Source organism: Stenella coeruleoalba (assembly GCF_951394435.1).
Source record: "Stenella coeruleoalba genome assembly, chromosome: 1".
Lineage (NCBI taxonomy): Eukaryota > Metazoa > Chordata > Mammalia > Artiodactyla > Delphinidae > Stenella > Stenella coeruleoalba.
The window spans coordinates 31,922,489-31,947,723 of NC_137169.1; the positions used below are offsets into that span (position 1 = coordinate 31,922,489).

Sequence of the window (25,235 nt, forward strand, 5' to 3'; positions counted from 1 at the left end):
GGAGCAAGATGGCTACTACCAAGCGAGTGCTGTACGTGGGTGAGCAGGCGCGGGCTCTGGGTGGAGTCTGGGCGAACCGGGCAGCTAGTGGGTCGTGGTGTGGAGCTGGACAGGCCTCCGGGCGCGGAGGGCGGCGAGCAGCTGTCTAGGCCGTATCTTTGGCAGTTTTGCTTGGCCTCAGCGTGTGAGCCTGAGACGTAACGATCTTTTCAGCTCTTCCAAGTCCGCCAAGCTCTGACAGGAATCTCTTCACCTCCTGGGCCTGGGGCAGTGGTGGAGGAATATTAGGGACCTCTGAATCCTCGCGCCCATTCACTTTATGTTCACAGCAGTGAGGGCTCAGCCCCCGCTGTTGCCCTAAGCAAGTGTTCCCAGACTAGCCGGCTAAAAATGGGAATAACCTCAGTAGCACAGTTTGATGAGCGCTTTGGTGGGGACGGACACTGGTGATATGGGCCTGGGTGCGGGGAGAAGTGACCCCTCCATCTGGAGAGGTGAGAGCAACCTTTGAGGATGCGGTGACGCCGCAGATGAGCCGGAGTTAGGTAGCCGAAGTAGAAGCAAGTGTGTTTACTGAAAGGGAGCAAAATCCCAAAGGTGTGAAATAGCCTGACACTTGGAGGCAAGTGTATCATTTTGCGGGGAATCAAAGGGAAAGAGGCTGAAGAGGTGGGCAGGGGCTTATGAAGAGCCTTGCGTATACTGCTAAGTTTATACTTTATCCTTAGGACAGTGGGAAACCTTTGAAGTAGTTTAACCAGGGAAGTGATGGGTTAAAATCTGCACATTCCCGGGATCTTTCTAGTTGGCTTTGTGGAGGAGAGGAAGGTCAGTTATGAAGCTATTGCAGTAATCCTGGGGCTAGATGAGGGTCTGAAAGAAGGGTGAAGAGAGGGGTGTGCATCATAAGTAGGTGTGAGGGAGCATATGAGAGGGATGTTTATGAACCCAAAGGACTGGATGGAAAGACCCCTCCCCTTGGTGGTAGCATGCTAACTTTACAGCGGGGACTTCTCAAGATGGGCGGAGTCTTGAGAGAATAGAGGACAGTGTCTCAGAAGGCCCTTGGCTTCTTTGCAGGTGGACTTGCAGAGGAGGTGGATGACAAAGTTCTTCATGCTGCTTTTATCCCTTTTGGAGACATCACAGATATCCAGATTCCTCTGGATTATGAAACAGGTAAGTCTTTTTAGTGTCTCGCCTGCTCAGAATCCTCCTGCAAGGAAAGGAACTTAAAAAAATTTTTTTAAGTCATATCACAGTGCATTCTAAATATGCATTGGGCAGCATGACAGTGGTCTTGGTGCAGAAGGACTGTTCCGAGGCTTGTGATTGTGAGCTGTAACATGCTTTGCAGAGAGTCCCATCTGTTGCATTTGAGCAAAGACAAACTTTTCAGTTAGCCAGTAGGAAGATAGGTTTTGAGCTACGTGGAGATCTGTTGTTTTGAACTACCTGCCAGGCGCTCTAGCGCACCTGCTCCTTTCTTGGCGGCTGTGCTATTAAACAGGGTAGCAGGAAAGCCCAGCTTCAACAGTGGGGCCTTAGCCTCTGTGTACCTGGGGGTAACCTTTCCATCAATTAGTATCACATTTGTAGTTCAGTTTTCTATTTTAACCTTTGTTGTCATTTTTAAGATTGGAGTTTTAGGCCCAGCTCTGATAGGGATAGAGTACACAGCTAGTTTAGAAATCCCACTAGGGGATCATAGATAGAGAGGGAACTTTGGCAGACTCCTGTAAGTTAAGGATCACTCAAGAAAGCAGGCCTGCTTAACAACAAAACTATACATCAAGTCAGTGATGCCTGCATCCTGCTGGTTGAGGTCAGTAAGTTAATGATCCCTAGGACATGCTTCTCTGCACACACTAAAAACAAAAAACATAGGGGAAAGGTGACATTATGCTGAAACCTGAGGTGATTTACCATATTTTAGTGTATATTACCGCCTTTTTGCTCATTTCCATAGCGCCATGACAGTCCAGGTTGGACCAGATAGGGTCAAAAACTCCCTTGCCCAACCTGTAGGAGGAGTTAATTATGGAAGACTTGAAGAATGAGGAAGAAGGTGGTCTTCTGCCCCTCCCCACTTTTCCTTTAATTATAAAACTGTATGTAGCCCACTGAGTTCTCTGTGGGGCACTCTCCGTTCCTGCCCCCTTGTATCTCTCACAAGCGTCTTATACTAATAAATCACTTCTTGCCTGTCACTTTGCTTCTCACTGAATTCTTTCTGGGCCAAGACAAAAGAACGTGAGCTTCATTAAGTCCTAAGATGTGTTTTGAGGTTTTAGCAACCTATGCTCTACTGAGTCCCGAGTCGAGTTGTGTGTTTCAGCTCTGTCATCAACCTTGCATATAATTTTAACCTCCCTGGGATCTTTATATGTTATAAAAATGATAAGGTTATATTGACTCTCTAAGGTTAATTGGTTAATTAAACTAGTGCTGTTGTGCACTTGGCCTTTCTACTTAGATTAGTGTTTTGCTGAGGGTAAAGACAGTGTCCTTACGCAGGTTTTAGGATTCATGCTTTATGCACAGTTGATGTTCAAAATGTATGGTTGGAATGAATAATTGATAGGTTAAATGACTTCATTTTTCTAGCTCCTGCATGCAAAGGTTAAGGTTTTAATTTGGCTTTGGTAAAAGAATTGAATGCTGCTTTTAGAGATTAAAACTGTAGTTGATTATTCAGCTATGTTCACTACAGAACAGTTTAATATTGCTTGAAATGTTATTTAAACTAGAAAGAATCAAAGAATAAGATTCCTTCTTCCTAAAGAGTGATTGTGTAGAATTTCGAATGAATGGATAAGGCATGCAAGTGACTTCACCTTCCTTGTGACCGCCTGCTTCCTCCCATTGCCCCACATGATAATTGCTTGGCTTTGTTTGCCTTTTTTCAGAAAAGCACCGAGGATTTGCTTTTGTTGAATTTGAGTTGGCAGAGGTGAGAAAATTCTGTTACCTATGTTAAGTCTTTGGCTTGTGTTATTATTGTTACTGATTACAAAGGGAGCTGTTCTCCATTTGGTTGGGTTTTGGGGTGCTGATGCTTCCAGAGGGATAAGAAGTGCTATTTGAAGGAAAGTTTCCCTCACTTAATCAAACTGTAGGCTGTGGTTAACATCGAAGACAGGTCCTACGCCTCTTGCTCTGCAGAGCTCTTGTGGCACTGGTGATTATTTCTTTGTCTTCCACTAAATAGCCAATAGCTGAAGTCACCCAGGAAGTGCACTTTGTTAGACACATACAACCTGGGCAAGGAGTATAAAGAGACCTTTTCCTGTGAGGTTGGGTTTTTTTTTGGCTACTGAGTATGTTTAGACACCACAAGAAGCATTTGACTGCAAGCCTAAACTTTTTTTTTTAATAAATTATTATTATTATTATTATTTTCTATACAGCAGGTTCTTATTAGTCATCCATTTTATACACATCAGTGTATACATGTCTATCCCAATCTCCCAATTCATCCCACCACCACCACCCCGCCGCTTTCCCCCCTTGGTGTCCATACATTTTTTCTCTACTTCTGTGTCTCAATTTCTGCCCTGCAAACCGGTTCATCTGTACCATTTTCTAGGTTCCACATATATTGCAAGCCTAAACTTGTCCCTTGTCTTTCCTTGGCAGGATGCTGCAGCAGCTATCGACAACATGGTATGGCTAGGAATCCTCCTTCTTACAGAAGTTGCTTTTTGGTTGTACAGAGGGCACTTATTCATACATGAGTTTGCTGAACCTCCAAAGTTACAAGGTTGCATGGGGAAGTACAGATTATCATCATATGAAAATATTCACTGTGAATTGATCGCTTTTGATCAATTTGATAATAATGTAAATGCTGACCATCCTTGTTGACCAGCCTCTCACTGGCTGCCCGAGTCTAGGATAGGAAATTGCAAACACAATGCAAATTGATTGCACAATGAAATTGCATATTTTACAAAAGAGGCAGGATTTCATGAAGTGTTAGACCAGTTAACAATTGAGAAGAGAAATTCGACAAGAATAAAGATAGGTTATGCTACTGATGCAAGTGATTGGAATAGCCTGGAGAGCTCCTTGGGGAAAATGATGTAGCTCTTGAGTATGTATTCCCTCTTCAAGATGCTTATGATTTTCACATCAGATAAGAAATGCAAAAATATCATACTGATATTTTGATAGTATTTTGTTGGAAAAATACTACAGATTAATCAGCATCCATTACATCTTTGTCCTATAAATTAGCACATAAATCGAATTAAACCTGAATTTTAACTATAAGAAATTTATTTTCATTATTTTTAGTTTCATCACAGTAAATTCCCAATCAATCTTTTTTCCCTTCACTTTTTACCATGAAATTTTCTTCATTGCCTTAAGTGAATTCACATTAAGTGACCTTTCCTGGTACCAGTTATCTTAGGATAATAAGGTTTTCCTTTATTCCTGTTCTCTGTTTCCCATTCACCAAACATATTCCTCAGCTCTCAGAGAGAGAGAGAGAGATCATTTCTCACCACTTAAAGCTGATCTTGACTTTTGAAGGTGAACTCGGGTACTTGGAAACTGCATTTATCCTTGTAATTTCAGAGTGCTCTGAACCCAGAGTCACCTTTGGAAGCACAGGTCGTTGGTGGTATTGAAAGAAAGGTCAGATACATGCTACTATATATAAAATAGATGTACAACAAGGACCTACTATATACCACAAGGAACCATATTCAATATCTTATAATAACCTACAATGGAAAAGAAGTCTGAAAAAGAATATATATACATGTATATATATATGTGTGTGTGTGTGTGTGTGTGTATATATGTGTATATATACACACACATATGTATATGTAAAGTATAACTGAATCACTTTGCTGTACACCTGAAACATTGTAAATCAACTATGCTTCAACTTTAAAAAAAAAAAAGAAGAAAGAAAAGAAAGAAAGGAGGTATGTGATGGCTCCAGGGAGGAAATTCCCTGCAACCTACAGACTGCTTTGCAGTAGGTGCATAGCTTGGGTGCTAGGGGCTCAGGGGTTGAGGGAGAACAAGTCATGAGCTTGTCTCAGATATTTCAGAAGGAAATGGAAAGCTGTCTGACTTTGTTTTAACCTAACAGAGTTTAAGCAGCTGGATTTTCAATCTTTTCAGAATGAGTCTGAGCTCTTTGGACGGACAATTCGTGTCAATTTGGCAAAACCCATGAGGATTAAGGAAGGCTCTTCCAGACCAGGTGAGTGGGAGCAATACAGATTCCCCATCACATCCTCCAGTTTGGCCTTGGTTGCCTTTCTGTCCCGATTTTCTTGGAAGTGGGAGCTGAATGCTACTCTGGTGGACAGGAGTAGAGCATGGTTTACATTGGCGAAGGACATGCGCCACCTTTGTGGGGAAATAAAAAGAGTTTGAGCTTCTCAGCCAAGCCAGGGTAATTGTTTGCTTTATGAGAGAAACGCAGCCTGATCTCTTACGTGTCCCCATTTTCTGAACACTCCTGGCGGGTTCCGTCAAGGGCTGGGACTGGCAAAGGCTGCATCTTTCCCTGGGGCATAGCTTTTTCACTTAGTCCTGCTAAGACCCGGGCTTCAGGGCTGGCAGTCCCTGAAAGGTGGGAACTTTCCTTACCGTGGGAGTTCCCAAAGTGGAGTCCTCTGGCCGAGAGGGCCATAGAGCATGTTCTGCTTTGCTGACCAGAGCAGCTACTTAGCAGCTGGCTGATAGCTTGAATTTGTTCTCATTTGCCTGCCTCTTTCCTTTCAGTTTGGTCCGATGATGACTGGTTGAAGAAGTTTTCTGGGAAGACTCTTGAGGAAAATAAAGAGGAAGAAGGGTCAGAGCCTCCCAAAGTGGAAGCCCAGGAGGTGAGACTGAAGGCTGGCACTTCCCACAGGAGACTTCGTTTCTTAGGTTTTTATGGAAATTTGCAAACATATATACAAAAGCAGAGAGAATGAAAAATGAGCTTTTAGTGTTTTGGTGGAGGTGCTAATGAGTGAACTAAAGGGAAGCTTTAGGCCTCTTGTCCTTGTGCTCTGCGTGTGGAGCTTCTCAGCTCTGCCCGGGTTCTGTTCTGTGATTGCCGCCGACGAGGAGGAAGCCTGAGGTGGGGAGGGGTGGTGAGCGCACCACTGCAGCCCTCCTCATCAGTCCCCTCCGCCACTGGAGCTTCCTGTCCTGACGCAGGGGAGGCAGGGCTGGGTGGGGGTACCTTCCCGGCAGCCTGGGCACAGGTTTGAGGTTCTCCCTTCCAGACAACCCGCCTTGGCACTTTCTCCTGATTCTCGGCGTGCCTCTCTAACCATTGCCTCTCAGGCTGCCTCTCCCCTTCTTCTAAACGTTGTTCTTCTGAATTTCTTGACTCACAGCAGCCCTCTCCCCTCTCTGCCAGAACAGTGGCAGTCACTCTGATTTTGCACAGCCTCTCCTGTGCTGTTGACTTTCCTGGCCTCTGTTTCTAGACCTGAGCTTCAGACGTTTCTGCTGCAAGTCTCGCCCTCCCTTCTCTAATCCCGTTCTTCCTGTGTTCTCAAACTCACCACCTTGCCACCATCCATCCACATTGACCCAAGCCAGAAATCCAGATGCAAAGCAGAGCACATAAATGGCCCTCAGTCAGTGGAGTAACCCTAGGTCACTCTGGACCCCTCTTTAAAATAGAGCCAGAACATCGTACTCTGCCAAGTTTTTCTCTTAAATCTTCCTTGAATCCATCCTCCCCTGATTACTCCATCGTCCCAATGTAACTTCTCGTCTCATTTGGATAATTGCAATAGCTTCCTAACTAGCCTTCTGGCTGCAGTCTTGCTCTCCTCCCGTCTTTTATAAAGGCAGCTAGAATGATCTTTTTAAAGCATACCATGGATCATCTGACTCTCCTGCTGAGAACTTTTCAGTGGCTGCCCATCACCTGTCCCGTGAGATAAAGTCGCGGGGGAACTCTCCCAGCCTTGACCCTGCCCACCTCTCACCTTGTAGTCCCCACTTTACACTCTTGGAAAACCAGTCTTTGTATTTCCCTGTATGTCTTTGCTTTTGTAAAGACTACGCAAGTGCTTATTGCCTTTCCCTTTCTAGTCAGTAAATTCTGTGAGGATAGGGGCCTCGTATTAATAAAGGCCTTGTTAATAAAAATGTGGAATGTGAGGTGGGGTAATGTGATTAAGAACATGGACTTGGTTGGGGGGTGGGGGGGCTTAGGTGTGAATTCCAGCCTCACCATTTAGCACCTCTGTGACCTTGGGCAAGTTACTGAACTTCATTGTACCTCAGTTTCCCCATCTATGAAATGGGAATGATGGTAGCACTGATCTCACAGGTGGTTGTAAAGATTAAATGAGCTGATTACCTAAAACGTTCAGAATAGTACCCTGTACATGGCAAGTACTATGTGAGTATTTGCTGTTACAACTATGCTACTGCTGTTGTTAACAGCAAATAATAGTCACAGTGTCCTCAGTGCCCAGCGTGATGCCTCAGCGAGTTTGTTAAACTGAAGCACAAACAAGAACACTTGAGTTTTCTCTTTGGAGCAAATGTGACAGCTGTAATAAATATCTCCTCTGTCCAGCCTTGTCTACTTGGAGTATAAAGCAAGGTCCCAACCACCTCCATTCTGAGCACTTAGGCCCTCCTTGCTTCCACTGCAGCCAGCCTGTGGATATGCAGGGCTAAGCATAGAGGAAGGGGGTGGTGTTGCAGAAGTGGGTCTGTTTAACTGACTAAGGTGGGTGGACTTGAACTGGAAGTTGAAGTTGTTGAGAGTTGTGTGTTTTGAGCCAGAAAAGCAATGTTCTGTGACTGCAGGGGAGAGTGAAGGCGAAGCGAGCTGACGTGTCTGAGGGAGTGAGATGAGATAAAATGCCTGAGGGGTGGGGCTCCGGGTAGACGGTGCTGAGGTCTCCTGTCACTGGGTGTCCGGCTGGGGGCCGTGGCCATGGCCTCCGCCTTCTGCAGCCCCATCAGGGCCCAAGGCCTTTCCTGTCGGTGCCTTGCTCAGCCCGCTTGCTGCAGTGGGTTCTGGGGTGTCTTCAGAAGAACACTCGCTCTCCTAGTCGGGGAGTCAGGCTGTTCTCTCTAACCTGGCCATTTCTCCTGCGTCTAGGGAGAGCCCGCTGTAAAAAAGGCCCGGTCAAACCCTCAGGTGTACATGGACATCAAGATTGGGAACAAGCCAGCAGGCCGCATCCAGATGCTCCTACGTTCAGACATCGTTCCCATGACAGCAGGTGAGCAGGACTCCGGTCAGGATGGCCGGGAAGCTGGGAGCTGAGCAGTGAGCCTTTCCAAGGTTCTCAGTGCCTTAGTTCTTGTGTCCTTGACGTTGTTTCTGACCTGAGTTGATTTGCGGCATCTCAGATCCTGGGATCTATTAACAGATGAGTCAGAGCAGGCATTTTTGAAGCTTTAGAAGTGCTGGTTTACTACTTTTTTTAATATAAATTTATTTAATTTATTAATTTATTTATTTTTGGCTGCATTGGGTCTTCATTGCTGCACACGGGCTTTCTCTAGTTGCGGCAAGCGGGGGCTACTCTTCGTTGCGGTGCCTGGGCTTCTCATTGCGGTGGCTTCTCTTGTTGCGGAGCACGGGCTCTAGGCACGCGGGCTTCAGTAGTTGTGGCACGTGGGCTCGGTAGTTGTGGTTCACGGGCTTAGTTGCTGCACAGCATGTGAGATCTTCCCAGACCAGGGCTCGAAACCATGTCCCCTGCGTTGGCAGGTGGATTCTTAACCACTGCGCCACCAGGGAAGTCCCTGGTTTACTACTTTTTAATAATAGTTTTTTATTTAATACAAGTAAATGTGTATTCATGGTTTTAAAAAAAAAGTATACACACATAAGTATATTCCAACAATATTGAAGGCAATGAATTGAAAACCTAAGTCTTTCTTTCTTCTCCACATCTAGTCCTACTCTCCAGAAGTAACTACTGTTAACTAACAGTTTTTTGAGTATTTTTCATTTGCTAAATATTGACTTCTATTTATTCTTCTTTTAATCTAAATTTTATTATATAGACATAGAGTTTAGAATGTTAATTCCACAAAGCTTGTTTTGAAAAACAGCAGTGCCCCCATGTTGTCCTCCCATCCTGCCCCATCCTCCACTTTGCTGCTTCTCAGAGGCAGGCAATTTCCCCTCTTAGCTGATTCTTTTGGTTTTTACCTCCATGTTGGTAGATAACAGATTTATGTTGCTACTTTCTGGGTTTTTTTCATTTTAGACATCTATTGGCTTCCCACTTCAGAAGATAAGGAATTAGCTTTCTAAATCACCTTCCCTGATCCTTCATCCTCCTTACATTGTTACCATAATTTTGTTTAGGTCATAGGTTATTCTAACTATGTAAGCATCATACTGTGATAACTTCCTTTCATACATAGCACTTTGTTTTCCCTGGAATTCATAATTGTCTTGTTTTCACATTTGCTTAGTCTTCTGTGCATATATTCCTGAGTCTCTCCGAAATTCTCCTGCTTCTATAAATCTCTCATCATGTTCAAATACATCAGATATTCTGTCAATTTCACTGTTCCTCCTTGGAGCCTTCTGACCTCCTCTGGCCTGGACCAGTTGCTTTCCAGACACCACTGCATAGCTATTGTCATGGGATCTCCTATTTTCGCTTATATTGGAACCTCTGTTGTCTTTTTTGGTCTGTTCTCTTGTTTCGGTAGAAGACATACTTCTGTAGCTTCTGGAGAAAAGAGCTTGGAGAGTAAGTTTTTTGAGACTGATGTGTGAAAATATCTACTTTCCCACTTGATGGTTTGGTTGTAAAATTGTAGAGAAGTCTAATATTCTGATTCTTGGTCCTTTATACAAAACCTTTTTAAAATTTTCTGCCTAGAGCTCAGCTGTTCAGTATGGTAGCCACTAGCCACATGTGACTATTTAAGTTTAAATTAATTCAAGTTAAATAAAATTAAAATTCACTTCCTCAGTTACACTATCCAAATGCTTAATAGCTGTTAGATAACACTGGTCTGGAGGCCTGGAGTGTCTCTTTGTCCTGTGTTCTGAAACAGTGTGCCTTTGGAGTAGATCTCCTTCCATTCGTCATGCTGGATATTCAGTGGGCCCTATTATGTTGGTTTTCTCTTCCTGCTGTAACAAATTATCACAGACTTAGCAGCTTACAAGAACATAAATTTATTATCTTAACTGTTATGAAGGCCAGAAGGCCAACACAGGTCTCAGCAGGCTAACATGAAGATGATGGCTGGGTTGCTGCGTTCCTTACCGGAAGCTCTAGGGGTGGATGGATCTGTTTCCAGAGACAGTGAGGTTGTTGGCAGAATTCAATTTCCTGTATCTGTAGACTGAGGTACCCATTTCCGTGTGGGCTGCCAGCTGAGGGCTGTTCCCAGCTTCTAGAGGCTTGTGGTCCCCTTCTGCTATCATCGCAGCCAACAGTGGTAGATCCAGTCCCTCTCATGTTTCTATTCTCTCCTGCCTCCTCTTCCATCCACTTCTAACTCTCTTTTTGACTATAGATGGGAAAGGTTGTGATTGTATTAGGCCCACCTGGATAATCTAGGCTACTCTCCCCATCTCAACATCCATAATCTTAATCACATCTGCAAAGTAACTTTTGCTGTGTACAGCATAACATAGTCTCATGTTCCAGGGATTGGGACATAGATATCTTTGGGGAGCCATTATTCCGCATACCACACTGATCAATCAGGACAGTCCTATCTTTTGGTTTGGGAAAATTTCCTTGGATTATTTCTTTGCATTTGTCCCTTCTGATATCTCTCTTCTCTCATTCTGGAACCTTCCTAAATGTCCTTTTTCATAGCATCCTGTGCTTATTTCATGCATGTACTGCCATTTCATCTTGGGAGATTACTAAAGCTTCTTTTTCCTATGCAGCTTATGTTTCAGGTTACTTTTGTCTGAGTTTTTAAATTTTGTTTTGCTTTGTTTGTTATTGGTCTGTTTGCTTGTTTTGATCTTTGCTTTTCACATTAGATGCCTTTAAGACTAGGGCCCTAAAAATCTGCTTGGAAACTCCCTGGATATTGGTAAGGCTTGCTGACTGAGACCTGCACTGCAAGGTGGTTCTCTCTCTCTCTTGGACCCTGGATGGTCAGTATTCCTGAGTTGTAGTCTCTTGGACAAAGCAGAGTCCACAGAGAAGACTCTAGTCTCTTGCTAGTGGTCCTGTTTACAGCTCTTTGCCATCATGGTTGGGGGGGTGGGAACAGTATATAAACTTCACTTGATCTCCGTTTGTCATTATGGTACCTCAACCCTCGGCTATGTGTAGTGCATCCCAGAGCATAGACCCTCTGCGCTGACATACCAGAGGGTAGACCTCCAGCCGGCAGCCAGGGCCAGGGAAGGGAGAGGATCTGGGGGCTAGCTACTTTTTTAAACAGGCTTTCAACCACACTTACTGTTTTTAGAGCCATCTTCATTCTTGGCTCTGAGCTTTTGGCATTTCTGCAGCATAAATTGAATTGCTCTCGGCTTTACCAGCTTAAGCTTCAGGTTTGTTAGGTCTGCTATATCAGTTATGGCTCATCTGTTTGTCTTCTACGTTTCAAAGATTTTTGTTGCTGTTGTCTTTTCTCTTGCTCCTATTTTTTTTTTTTTTGGTCATTTTATCCATTTTTTAAGTGTACAATTTACTGGCATTAATTGCATTCACAATGTTGTACAACTATCACCACTATCTATTTTCAAAACTTTTTCACCACTCCAAAGAGAAACTCAGTCAGTACCCATTAAACAGCAACTCCCCATTCTCCTCTCCCCTCCGCCCTGGAACATTTATTCTATTTTCTGTCTCTCAGAATTTGCTATTCTAGACATTTCATATAAATGGAATCATACAGTAGTTGTCCTTTTGTGTCTGGCTTATTTCACTTAGCATCGTGTTTTCAAGGGTCATCTGTGTATCCATGTTTTGTTCATTTTTATGACTGAATAATATTCCATTGTCTGGATAGTCCACATTTTGTTTATCCATTCATGTGTTGATGGACACTTGAGTGTTGTTTCCACTTTCTGGTTATTGTGAATAATGCTGCTGTGAACGTTTATGTACAAATATGTGTGTGTGTTTTTAAAAATATAAATTTATTTATTTATTTATTTTGGCTGCGTTGGGTCTTCGTTGCTGTGCGTGGGCTTTTTCTAGTTGCAGCGAGTGGGGGCTGCTCTTCATTGCGGTGCGTGGGCTTCTCATTGCAGTAGCTTCTCTTGTTGCAGAGCATGGGCTCTAGGCTGTGGGCTTCAGTAGTTGTGGCATGTAGGCTCAGTAGTTGTGGCACGCGGGCTCAGTAGTTGTGGCTCGTGGACTCTAGAGCACAGGCTCAGTAGTTGTGGCGCACGGGTTTAGTTGTTCCGCGGCATGTGGGATCTTCCCGGACCAAGACTTGAACCCGTGTGCCCTGCATTGGCAGGTGGATTCTTAACCACTGCGCCACCAGGGAAGTCCCCAAATATGTGTTTAAATCCCTGTTTTCAATTGTTTTGGGTGCCTACCTAAGAGTGGAAATGCTGTGTCATATGGTAATTCTAGTTTGACTTTTTGAGGAACTGCCAAACTGTTTTCTACAGTGGCTGCACCATTTTACATTCCCACCAGCAACGTATTAGGGTTCTCATTTCTCCACATCCTCACCAAAACTTGTTTCCTGTTTATTATAGCCATCCTACTAGATGTGAAGGAGGATCTCATTGTGATTTTGATTTGCATTTCCTTAATGACTAATGATGTGGAGCATCTTTTCCTGTGCTTAGGGGAAGGAGCCGTTTGTGTATCTTCTTTGGAGGAATGTCTATTCAAGTCTTTTGCCTATTTATTTACTGGGTTGTTTGTCTTTTTGTTGTTGAGTTGTAGGAGTTCATTATATATTCTGGATGTTAAATGCTTAAGAGATAATGATTTGCAAATATTTTCTCCCTTTCCCTGAGTTGCCTTTTTACTTTATTGAGAGTGTCCTTTGATGCACAGAAGTTTTCATTTTGATGAAGTCTAATCTGCCTATTTTTTCTTTTGTTACCTACACTTTCAGTATCACAATTAAGAAACCATTGCCAAATCCAGAGTCACAAAGAGTTGCCCCTGTGTTTTTTTTCTAAGATCCTGTTTGGTTTTTCTTTTAAAAAATTGCTTTACTGCCAGTTTAGTGTGGAACAGAGCTAGAATGCATGTGTTCCCTCCTTCTTTAACTAGAATCCCCTCTAGTCCTTCAAGATGTCAGTATCTCAAAGGTTTATAATGAGCATGTCATATTTTGAAATGAAAATATGAACATTAAACAAATACAACAGTTTTTCAGAGCCTAGTTAGAGGTTTCATTGGCTTGTTTTTTAACCCGGGTACCTTTTCCTTTCTCGGCGCTAGAGAATTTCCGCTGCCTGTGCACCCATGAGAAGGGCTTTGGCTTCAAGGGCAGCAGCTTCCACCGCATCATCCCCCAGTTCATGTGCCAGGGCGGCGATTTCACCAACCACAATGGCACTGGGGGCAAGTCCATCTACGGGAAGAAGTTTGACGATGAAAACTTTATTCTCAAACACACGGGAACAGGTGGGACCCGATCAGTGGCTGGTGATCGGTGGGCTGGGCTGGGGCAGGATGACTGTGTGGGGGGAGTGATGGGCTGTGGTTCTGGCTGACAGGTTGGGGGTCTGGAGGGGACCCACCCAGTGAACAGAGGAGAGGCGTTGGGCCTGGCTAAGCAGAGTGAGCTTGTTTCCATTCATGTACTGCCCGTCCCCCCACCACATCCGCACTCCCTGTTGGCCTAGCTTACATTCTGTGGTCGGCCAGTGTAAGCCCTTGTCTTCCCTCAGCCCCACTACCCGCCTCGCTCTGTCAGGCTCATCCAGTAAAAAATTTCAGTGCTTGGTCCCCCAGCAACTAGAAAAAACACAGAACTGTACTGAAATTTATGACCGAAGCTCTGCAGGAGGCCCTCGGCAGCTGTACTAGATACAGCTCCCTAGTTAACACTCAGTCCTGGTCAGAGATAACAATTCCATCCCTTCCTTCATCCCGAAGCCTCCACGTCACCGTCTGCCTCAGCTGATGCTTGGCCTCCTGCGTCTGTCCACACATGCCCGCTCTGACTTCCCTCCAAGTACAGGGGTTGGGCTGTCTTCCCTCTGCTCGTGGCCTGGACCCCTACTCCTCTCCCCTACTTCGGAACCTGGCTTCTGTGGATGTGCCCCTGCAGCCTTGTGTAATGCATTTCCCCTGCTCTGCTAGATCAGTCCATCAGAGCAAAAGTGCACAGCGTCAATCTTTCAAAAAAATCTTTGACTCATGTACCCCTCAGCTATCACCCATGCCTCTGGTCCCTATTGTAAGCAAAACTTCTTGAAGAGGTTATGTAGACTCCCTGCCTTCCATTCTCTCTGTCACCCTCTAGACAGACTTCTAGTGCCACCTGTCCACTGAAACCACTCTTCTCAAAGATGCTAGCAGCCTCCATCTTGCCAATAGTCAGTTCCTGGTCCTCATTCCATTCCCCTCCCAGCAGCATTTACGCTCCTCCCTCTACTACCAGACGTCCTGAGGGCCGGGAGCAGGGTGGAGGGGGTCGATGTGGTCGTTCTCTCCCCCAGGCCTGCTCTCCATGGCCAACTCTGGCCCAAACACCAACGGTTCCCAGTTCTTCCTGACATGTGACAAGACGGATTGGCTGGATGGCAAGCACGTGGTATTTGGGGAGATCACGGAAGGCCTGGACGTCTTGCGGCAGATTGAGGTGGGCAGCCGCCCGGGCCCCTGGTGCACAGCCATGTGGGAGGGCAGGAGCGGGGGCTCCGGGGCCTGGAGAGAGAGGCCACGGCTGCTGCTGCTGGAGGGGGTGGGGGCAGGGGGCAGGGGGCGGGGTGGGGCAGGTATCCTGAGCTGCCCTTTCCTCTCCACCCTCCCTCCCTCCCCTGATTCCTCCTCTTCTGTTTTGCCTGCAAAGGCCCAGGGCAGCAAGGACGGGAAACCCAAGCAGAAGGTCATCATCTCCGACTGTGGGGAGTACGTGTGAGAGGGCAGCTGTCAGCCCGGGGAACCGGCAGGCAAGGTGTCCCGTTTGCAGCAAGCAGGGCTTTGTGTCCTGGCCCTTCCTTGGGGTCAGCGTGGGGCAGCTCCTCTGCAGGCACGGCCTGGGCCGCCTCTGGCTCTTTCCCAAGTGGGGCCGTGGGCTAGGGTGCTGCCCTCCCCACCGTGGACGGCTGTGCGTGCCCTTTCCAGGCCAGGGCCTCTCCTGGGCCCACCTGTGTGGATCCTAGACGTTTTCTTCTGGTAAAATAAATTCTATTTTTTGTACTGCTGCCTCCAGCTAGTTCCTGGGAGTTGTCAGAGGTTGCATCTAAAGCTAAACTGCCCCCTGAGACAGGTTGGTGAAGGAATAGGAAATAGCGTCTTCCCCACGGCTTTTCTTTCTTCCCTCGGGCAATTCCCTGAGATGTCGGGTGCTGTATCTTCAAGCCAGATACCCTTGTCAGACCATTGTCAAGACCATGGGAATCAAAGACAGTGAAAAAGTTCCTATCTACAGTGCCTCCACTCCCAAATCGTGCTGCCAGTCTTGTAGCCAGTGGGTGTACTGCTCAGTCTCCGTGATTCATTTGCTCATTTGCTCACTTTCATTCTACAGGTTTTTTAAATGATATTTTATTACTCAAAATGCCTTCTCCATGCCAGGTACTGTACCTATTTGTCAGGAGACAGGAGGTCAGCAAACCCATTGGGTCTAATCCAGCCCACTGCCTGTTTTTGTGAATAAAGTTTTATTGGAACACAGCCACACCCATTTGTTTACATATTGTCTGTGGCTGCTTGCTCACTGCAGTGACAGAGTTGAGTAATTGGTGACAGATACTGTATGGTCCCTGTATTAGAGTTCCCAGAGAAACAGAACCAGTAGGGTGTGCGTATATGTTCATAGAGAAAGAGATTTAGTTCACGGAATTGGCTCTGCAGTCGTGCGGGCTGAGAAGTCTGATAGCTGCAGGGCAGGCCAGCAGGCTGGAGCCCCAGGAAATAGTTGATGTTGAAGCTTGAGTCCAAAGGCCGTCTGGAGGCAGAATTCCTCCTCAGGGGATTCCAGTCTTTCTGTCTTAAGGCCTTCAATTCGTTGGATGAGGACCACCCCCGTTATGGAGGGGTCATCTGCTTTACTCCAAGTCTACTGATGTAAATGTCAATCACATCTGAAAAATACCTTCACAGAAACATCCAGACTGGTGTTTGGCTAAAAAGTTGATACCATGGCTTAGCTATAGACACAAAATTAACCAATGCCATCCCAAAGCCTAAAATATTTACTATCTGAACCTTTGCAGAAAGTTTGCTGACCACTGATGAGGCAAGTGGTCTCACCCATGCTGAGCTCACAGTCTGGTCCCTGTGTGCAGCCACTTCCTGGAGCTCAAGTCAGGCTGGCTTCTCTCCGCTCCCCCTCCATGGACTGGTCAGCCAAGTGGCTTTAAAGGAACCCTGACCTGCTGAAGGCACTGAGCAGAGACTGAGCCCTGTAGCCACGAGATACCTCCCTGTGGCGTGGGGTTACTCAGACCATTCAGAGTCTACCCGGCTGGGCTTTTACATGTTGAGTAGAAATCTGGACGAGGCAGGGGTGGGGCCTGTTGTCCCCTGGCCCTGGTGGCCCCAGGAGAGCTCCTGTCGAGGGATGATGGCGCTCTGGCTCTACCTCTGGCTCCCATGTGCCGAATGGACTCCTGGCCTCAGCTGAGCCCCCTTGGCTGCAGCTGACCAGGTTTCGGTCTCCTCGGACCTCAGATGTGCCACAGTTACCCCTGATCCTTATGGAGCTGCCAAAAGAGACCCCCCCACCTCAAGGCCCAGGTGCCCCCTCTGAGTGCAGACTGTGGCCGTCACAGGTCTGTCTACCTGACTGCCCACAGCGTTAGGGCAGGCTTTAGTGAAGCAGGGTGATGACAGCAACTTCAGGGCTTTTATAAGAGCCAAGAAAGGGTATGTATGAAGAGCTTAGTACAGCCAGCCCCCCAAGAGAGGACTGACACCTGATAGCCTAGCGAGGTTGAGACCAGCCAGCAGATTGCGAAGCTCAGTGGGTTTGGAGCTACAGTGGCCTTCCCAGTGCCCCTCTGGGTGTCCACAGGTGTTAACTCACTGTTTCCACACCAGAACCCCGTGCAGAAGTCAACCAAGGCTCAGGTGACATGACTGTCCAGGTCCCCCAGGATGACACGGCAGAGCTGGGGTCGGAAGCGTGGCCATCTCCCCATCAGTCATAATGGAGTCCTGGGGTGTTTCCTGAGCTCTAGCCTCAGTCTACAGCAGGGCAACCCCAGGCCTGTGGGGAGACAGAGTCATGGTCTCCATGGTTGGTCTGGGCTCTACTCTGCCAGGCAGGACAGGGAGCCCAGAGTCTGGGGAGCAGTGGCCCAGCCACCTCGCTCAACCAGTCACAGTACAGCACTGACCCTCTGTTGATCAGGAGGGCTCTGGCTTGTGGGAAGTGGACCCGGGGCGCTGTGGGGCCTTTGCTGCAGGCTGAAGGTCAAAGCTGCCTTCCTGGGACTGCCTGGCCTCCCCGTCCACGTTTCCATTGCCCTGTTGCTCCAGCACCAGGACTGAGAACACGGGGCTTGGCTTTGCTCATGCATCTCCTCACTAGCTCCTCCAGGGCCGGGCCCCATCTGTGCAGGCCCTGTGACGGCTGCATGGAGGAACAGACCTGGGGCTGTAGCCCTGGGACCAGTCCTGTGACTGCTGGACTTTCTCACAGCGTGTCTGCTCCAGATGCTGCCAGCACAAGAAAGAGGTTGTGGGACCTACTTTTTAGTGGTGAAAACTGAGTCTTACGGAGTTAGGTGATAGAAAACTAGACAGCCATATTTTCAAAAAATATTTATTAACAGGGAAAATTACACCATATAATAAAATGGGAAAAGCACATCTAAAGCAGTTTATATAATACAGTATGATCCCAATTTTGTACAAATACCTATCTGTAATATGTAAACATCTATATTTTATATGTATTCTAAGAAAAAAGCCTAGAAATAAATTCAAAATTTTTCTAGCATGTTTATCTGACTTAGAGGATTATAGTGATTTGAATTGTTTTATTTTTTGTTTTTTTCCAAACTTTTCTCCAAAACTGCATTACTTTTGTAATAAATGAAAAGCACATTTTTTAAAAAAGTGGGTCAAATGCTCACAAAAGGCCTCCTCATAAGGAATAACACTTGGGATGGACAACCCCTGTTTAAACTGCCAAAAGGGCACCTGGTGGTGCTGAGTGCCCTCAGCAGGCCACTGGGATCCCCTTGTCTCTGGGAACACAGAGCACAGTGTCACAGCCCTGGCCTGCATAACTGGGCACTTGTCCCAGGCCTTTAAAGCAGGTGAGAACACAAGTCCTGCCCTCAAAGGATTGCGGTGGGAAAAGCACAGCTCTGAAATAAAACACCACAGGATACATTCCGGGAGGAGGAGAGGTTTAGTGGACAAGCACGGAAGGGGCTCAAAACTAGCAAATTCATTTGTAATAATACCAACAGGTACCAGCTGTTAAGCATTTACATGTCAGATGTTGTCCTAAATGTTTGTGTCCACATATGATCTTTTTTTAAATAGCTTGGAAGGAAAGCCAGTATCCTACTCTACAGAGGAAGAAGAACCAGGATTCAAATCCATTTGGCTCCAAAAATCTGTACTCCTGCTGTGCTGCCTCTTTTCCTATTTCTTAGGGATTTTTCCAGAACACGTTACTACCTATCTTAGTTTGAAGACAGTGAACCTCACATTATGATGACTTGATCTTGAGGCTGGGATTGCACTGCAAACACCAAAACTGTTGTGCATTTCACCTTAGCCTTTTTTCCTACGTGTCCTCCCTGCCTATCAACTGTCACTGATTTCTTACTGCTGTCAGTGGGTCTGAATTGACCACCCTTATTTATTCTAGTCTGGCCAGGTAAACAAGCCAGGCCCTGAGCAAGGGTACTGCAGCTGCAATGCTTGGCTAAGCAAACAGATAACTCTCGGGATAACATACATGGGCTTTGTGTCCATTCACAACTGTTCCACTCCTCGGGGCTTTTCCTATTTGATTTCATTTGGTAACTGGATGGCAAAAGTTGCTGGAAGTCTGACGGCCAGGTACATAAGCAATAACTTACTGTTTTTCAGTTGTTCTGCTTGAAAAAGTGTTGTAACTCCACTCCTGCTGTGCACAGCTTGATTGGTAGATGAGGTGTACTCCACATCTACCAACCTTTGGATAATATGACAGACATTCTTGGTGTACCCGACCAAGCTAATCACTGGCTGGGCCTAAAAATACCAAATTAAAAAATTGTTGGGGCTTCCCTGGTGGCGCAGTGGTTGAGAGTCCGCCTGCCGATGCAGGGGACGCGGGTTCGTGCCCCGGTCCGGGAAGATCCCACATGCCGCGGAGCGGCTGGGCCCGTGAGCCATGGCCGCTGAGCCTGCGTGTCCGGAGCCTGTGCTCCGCAACGGGAGAGGCCACAACAGTGAGAGGCCCGCGTACCGCCAAAAAAAAAAAAAAAAAATTGTCAAAAAAAATAAAAAATTAGTTGTCAGTTCCATTTTAATGGTAGTCATTGATGAAACTACCATTAAGACTACCATTTTTTTCAGTAATTTGTAGCTGGTGAGCTAACATGTTTTGATTTTTCCACTTCCGCAATAAAAAACAATTTGAAATTCAGAAAATTACCAGTAAAAATTTTCAAGTGAAAAAAGTTAGTTCTCAAAATAATCTGCTAATTTAAGATTTATATTTACCTAAGAGACAATCCTCCATGTTGGGAAGAGAGAACTGTTAGGCAAGTACTAGAATAACAAACAGGTTCCATGTTACGTGCCAGCTCTGATTCGTGATGGCCACCTGAGCTCCGTGTTCAGGGTTACCAGGCTGCCTCTGGGCTCAGTGTGAGACAGGGTTGGCAGACAGATTCCCTGGCTGAAGGCCCTTTTCAAATCAAAAAGTCCATGCTTCATGTTACAGATGGGAAATAGGCCCAGAGGAGGAAGCCACCAAGTCATGTTCCCTAACATGTAGGCCAGAGCTTAGATCCCTACACTGATGGGGAGCTCACCATTTTCCAGTCTCCTGTGTCCATGGGGAGGGTCTCTTCCTGTGCACTGGCTCCCAGAGGCCCTCCCAGGTCCAGGCGGAGGGGCTGCTGTCCTGCAGCAAGGCCCCAGCCTTCACCCCTGGCTGCCAGACCTGCGCTCCCGGAGCCCCTCCTTGGGGCGCAGGGTGAATTCCAGGGCTGCACATCCTGGGCTGTGCCCGTGGGTTGGGGTGGGCCCAGGCTGTGCTTTTAATGACACAGTATTTCAGGGTTCAGGCAGCTGGACGCAGTCCGCTCCACCAGGTAAATTACAGGCTTACCAAGTCAGAAATCAAATAAACACTCCAGCTGCCGGCGGCCGCTCCAAGGAGAACAGTGGTTTCCGGGAACCGCCCCACCCAGCTCAGCTTAATTGCTCCTGTCACTCCCCTGGGACTGGGGCCTTTTCTCTGGCTCACAGGCCCCGAGAGACAGGACGGGGCTCCTGGGCACACAGGGTGACGCAGACTCGGCTGAACAGTCTGTTTCTGACAGCTTCTGGACACGGGCAGGTGCTGACAAGCCTTGCCCTCGCTCCACGCCTGGCCCCAGGCTGCCCCGTGTCCCAGAGCACTGGAGGCAGGAGATGGCAGAGAGTTTTCACTCCACATGCCAACTCTAACCTGTTGGTGGTGGCCACCTGGAGTTCTGTGCTGGTCATTTTGAAATTCTATCCAGATTTGAAAGAAAAAATACCAAGGTTGATTATTGATGACTGCCGTGCAGAAGGTTAAGGGAAACTATGTCACCCGTGCTGGGCATTGTCACCCTGGGCCACCCGATGTATCCACCATACTTGGCTCAGCAAAAAGATAACTTCCACAGACCTGAACTCCTGATGGTTCAACATGGTGACAGACAAGACGGGGTCAATAAAGCCCCCAGGATTTTTTGTTTCCCTAAAGTGTCCGTGCCCTGCACGTCTTTCCCAGACAGCAGAGGCAGGTCAAGGGAGGAAGACAGGGAAGATGAATGCCATCGGCCTTGGCCCTAAATCATGCTGTCCATTTAGCTCTTTCTGGAGGCGACCCACATGCCTCCTTGTGGCCAGCGGTTTGGTAATTCAGATCCACAAATATAGCCCACCGAGGGCAACTCCACACTCTAACAGAAGTGCCCAGAAATGCCCAGTTTTGCACCTGGGAAGGGCAGGCAACTGCAGATGGACCAGGACCTGTCTACACATCCCCAGACCCTGTCGTGGACGGTGAAGGGCCTGAGGTGGCCATCCTGGGCTGCAGGTGCCTCTGAGTTCGTTCCACATCCGGCCACAGCTGGCCCAGCAGTGAACAAGGGCAGGTCCTCAGACAGGACTCTCTGCCAGCCCCAAAGAACGGTCAGCCCGTGCCTCTGGGGAGGGGGCGGGGTAGGACCCTGCTGCGGACGCAGACCACCAGGCCGGAGTTCCGCCACCGCCTCAGGCGCCGGGCGGGGGCGGGGCAGAGGGGCCTGGGGAGGACCAGCCCCTGGCAGGATGTGGGCAGCCGAGGGGCGCCCTCGTTGCCGCCCTGCCTGAGCTGTGAAGGCGTTAGGGGGTGCCCCCTGAAGAGGGCTGACCTGACCCGGTAGGGGCGGCGCAGCAGGCGGGGCGGGGCCTCAGTGGCAGCCGCAGGCGCGGACCACCATGTTGCGGTGCTTGCGCAGGATGACATTGTTGCTGCTGTCGTAGTAGAGCACGGAGGTGGCGCTCAGCTTGGTGGGCGCGCAGCACGCCTTGGGCACCGCGTCAGGCTTCATCAGGTGCACCTGGCGGGGAGGGGGCGGCAGGCAGAGGCGTGAGAACCGCGGGGACCCCGTCCCAGCGCCCAGCTCCTGCCGCCCGGGCTGCAGCCGCTCGCCCCTCCCCGGCGCCATCTCGCCCCGCAGCCCGGCAGGTGCTGGCGCGAACTCTGCCCCGGCCCCGCCCCCCTGGCCACCCCCACCCCTCCCCCCGCCCCGCCGCTGCCCTCAGACCCAGCCAGGGCACCTGTGGCTTCTGTCACAGCCCCTCCCGTCAGACAGGACGACCCAGACCCTGCTGGCCCCCGGCACGTGTGCCAGGTCCTGCCTGCGCCCCTGCAGCGCCGCCCCCGGGGTCCCCTCTGCTCCTCTCTCCTCCCTGCGCTTCTGCAACGTCCCTGATGGTGTCTTGTCCACATGAGCTGTTCCTGGTCCGGCTCCCCTTCCAGACTGGGAGCCGGTGAAGGTCCGTGTTACACCTGCTGGCGGCCAGACTTCTAGACTCACCCTTGGGGTGTCCGACACTGTTGTTTCTCAAAGCACCTCCACCCCTCCTAACGATTTCTAGGCAGAGATTGTTCTGGGCAGATGGCCACTGAGGGCACAGGGACCGAGTCACCTGCCCAGTTCCATGGCTGAGGCCGAGGCCGCGGCACGACTGGGACCTGGCACGGGGATCCCGCTACCCTCCTCCAAACAGCTCTACCCCTAAAGACAGCCCGACTGAGTGAGCTCTTGCAGCCTCTACAAAAATATTTATCTGGAGACTCGGCAGGATGAGCTGCCGTTCACCCTGGACTCTTCATCGGGGCCCCACATGGAAGGGCCCGGAAGGCAGCCCCCCAGCCTGTCAGGGGCTGGAGAGAAAAGGGAACCTGCTTCCATCCACCGGGACCTCCCAGGCCTCAAGGAGGCCGCTGAGCAGGACCTGGGCGAAGCCGTCTCATGAGGGGCCCTGTCCGGCAGCCTGGCCCCCGGTCCCCAGAGCCCAGCCTTACCCCAGAAGCCCCAGCTCTGAGCAGCCTGCTGCCAGGACAGGCTCCATCACCCCTGACCTTCTTCAAGGAAGGCAGCTCCCCAGGGGTCCAGCAAATCCCATGTGACCATTGGGAAAGGAGGCATTATCCTGGGGTCCATGCTGCCTTAACTCATTTGCTCTAGGGCATCACCTTGAACAACCTGTAACTGCAGTGTCCAGGTCAATGTTCTAGAAAGAAGCCTCAGCACTAAAAAACATTTAAAACACTTAGCGAGGGCTTCTCTGGTGGCGCAGTGGTTGAGAGTCCGCCTGACGATGCAGGGGACATGGGTTCGTGCCCCAGTCCGGGAAGATCCCACATGCTGCGCGGAGTGGCTGGGCCCGTGAGTTGTGGCCGCTGGGCCTGCGTGTCTGGAGCCTGTGCCCCGCAACGGGAGAGGCCGCAGCAATGAGAGGCCCGTGTACCGCAAAAAATAAAAAACACTTAGCGATAAGCAGCAGCGACAGTGTTCCTATTAGAAACTTTTTCAGCATTTAAAGTTTCCCCAGACACCGGGGCATCAAAAGCCTGTAGAGACACAAAGAGCCCAGAGGGACCCAGAAAAAAGAGCCAACGGGAAAGGAACAGGAGGGGAAACCAGAGGGGCACGGGGTACCTGGTGACTCCTGCACAGGAAGAGGGGGCAGAACACACACGTATGTCACCCACCCCGACCCTGAGGGAGTGTGTGACACACAGGAGGCCGAACGTGCCAGTGAACATGGTGCACGTGTGTGTTCCGAGGGCACAAGTAGCCGTGTGGGATGCCCGCCTATCATGCACGGGCTGTGCCTCTGACCCCCAGCAGGCGGGCCTTTGTAAGTCTGGTACCCACCGCATGGACGTGCAAGTCCCCCATGTGCATGTGTGTTCGGGTGCACGGGTTGGGGGTGGCCCACACGGGGACCAGTTTCCGCACGGCTGTGGGATTTCACTGCACGTGCACGCAGAAAGGTTTCCATGTAGAGAAAGCTCCCTGACACAGCAGTGCTGCCATCACCTGCTGGCTGCACGCGCCCCTCTCCTCCGCAAACCCCTCCCCTGGGCGTCCAGGCAGAGGGACGCGGTACTGACCAGGGACTGCAGGATGGCGTGGTTGGTGGCGTTCATGCAGGAGTCCAGTGGGAAGGAGCACTCCCCTTCACAGTAATAGGCTGAGTAGCCTTGGGGGGCGATGACCCAGTCCTGGGGGCAGGTAATGGGAGAAGGTGAGTCCCATCCATGTGCCCCTCCCGAGCCCCCCAGTCCAACACCTGTCACAGCACAACTCAGGGCTGCCCCTTACCCTCCCTCAGCCTCAGGGCCCACCAGCCCACCCTCGGGCCCCTCCCAGGGCAGTTTCCCCCAGAGGTCTGACATCCACCAGAAGACCCTCAGCAGACAGGGCTGGGCACGATCTCCGTCCCCTTCATGCGCCATCAGCGCTCAGCTTCGTCCTCCCCAGCCCACCCCCAGTCACAGCAAAGGCCAGAGGCACTGCCCACCCTGGCCTCAGTTTTCCTGCTGCAGCTCTGACATTTTATGGCTAAGGATTCAGACAGTCTCCATTTTCATGGTTTTCACAAAAAAGCACTTTTCACTACAAAAGCAACACATTCTCCCTTTAGAGGACTTGGAAAAACAGAGGAAAATAAAACAAGAAAATGCAAATCCCCCATGTTTCTACCTCCTCTTGGACATACACTTGCCATCTTCAAGGTGGGGACTGTCATTTAGGAAAGAAGGAGAGTCAGGAATTACCAGCCAGCCAAGGTCCTGGAAGCTGACATAGAGCTCATGCCGACGGCACACCTGTCGGCCGTGGGAGCCGTGGACGTCGTCTGCGGGGGACAGAAGGGGCGAGGTCTTTGCTGGGGTTCCTGCTTTGTGCACCTACCACGGGGAGCTCCTGAGGTGGGGGACGCCCTGATGGGCTCATTTGTTGAGTAAATGAACGATGGGAAACTAACCCATTTGGTCTCATAAAGCCCATCTCTGCAGCTCTGCTGGCGCCGTGACCCTGGTCAAGAACCTTCGACGGCTCCAGATGATTCCCCGTGGTTACAGTCACCCCACGCTCAGCCCAGCCTCCCCTGACTTTCAGCCTGTGACTCCCCATGGTCCACTCAGCAGCCTGGGGACCCTCTGCCGCCCAGCAGCCCCTCCTCCTTTCCTCCCGAGACACCCCTGACCTCATACGCCTCTCCAGCCACGCCCATTCCAGAGGACAAGTGGCTCCCACTGAGGCCAAGCAAAGCGTGGCTCCCCGTGAAGGAAAGGAGGGCACCAGGGGGCTCTGGTCCCCAGGGGCTTGGCCTGGTAGGGACACCTTCACAGAAACGCTTGGATCCTGCAGGGCGCCCGGGGCAGCACCGAGGGCCACCAGGGGCACCTGATTTTGACGGGGGGGTGGGGGGGGCCTG

The 25,235-nt window shown here is 49.2% G+C and overlaps 2 protein-coding genes across 3 annotated transcripts in view; one reads left to right on the forward strand and one right to left on the reverse strand.

Moving 5' to 3' along the window:
• PPIE (peptidylprolyl isomerase E) lies at positions 1-24,619 on the forward strand. 2 transcript variants are annotated; one of them, XM_079919161.1, is made up of 10 exons: positions 1-39; positions 1,081-1,179; positions 2,910-2,953; positions 3,640-3,666; positions 5,146-5,227; positions 5,755-5,855; positions 8,096-8,219; positions 13,359-13,544; positions 14,585-14,727; positions 24,551-24,619. In XM_079919161.1, exons 1-10 carry the CDS (start codon positions 9-11, stop codon positions 24,602-24,604), a joined length of 891 nt encoding a protein of 296 aa, XP_079775287.1. In that variant the 5' UTR covers positions 1-8; the 3' UTR covers positions 24,605-24,619. The 2 variants fall into 2 exon arrangements, with proteins under 2 accessions (XP_079775287.1, XP_079775286.1); XM_079919160.1 differs by lacking the exon at positions 24,551-24,619 and adding an exon at positions 14,938-15,764.
• The window catches only part of BMP8B (bone morphogenetic protein 8b), a 28,231-nt gene continuing 24,525 nt past the window's right edge, over positions 21,530-25,235 (reverse strand). The window contains exons 5-7 of the mRNA XM_079919371.1: positions 24,574-24,653; positions 23,851-24,018; positions 21,530-21,841 (exon numbers count right to left, since the gene is read on the reverse strand). Of these exons, the coding sequence (XP_079775497.1) occupies positions 21,692-21,841; positions 23,851-24,018; positions 24,574-24,653 (398 nt within the window). The 3' untranslated portion in view covers positions 21,530-21,691. The remainder of the gene's footprint in view (positions 21,842-23,850; positions 24,019-24,573; positions 24,654-25,235) is intronic.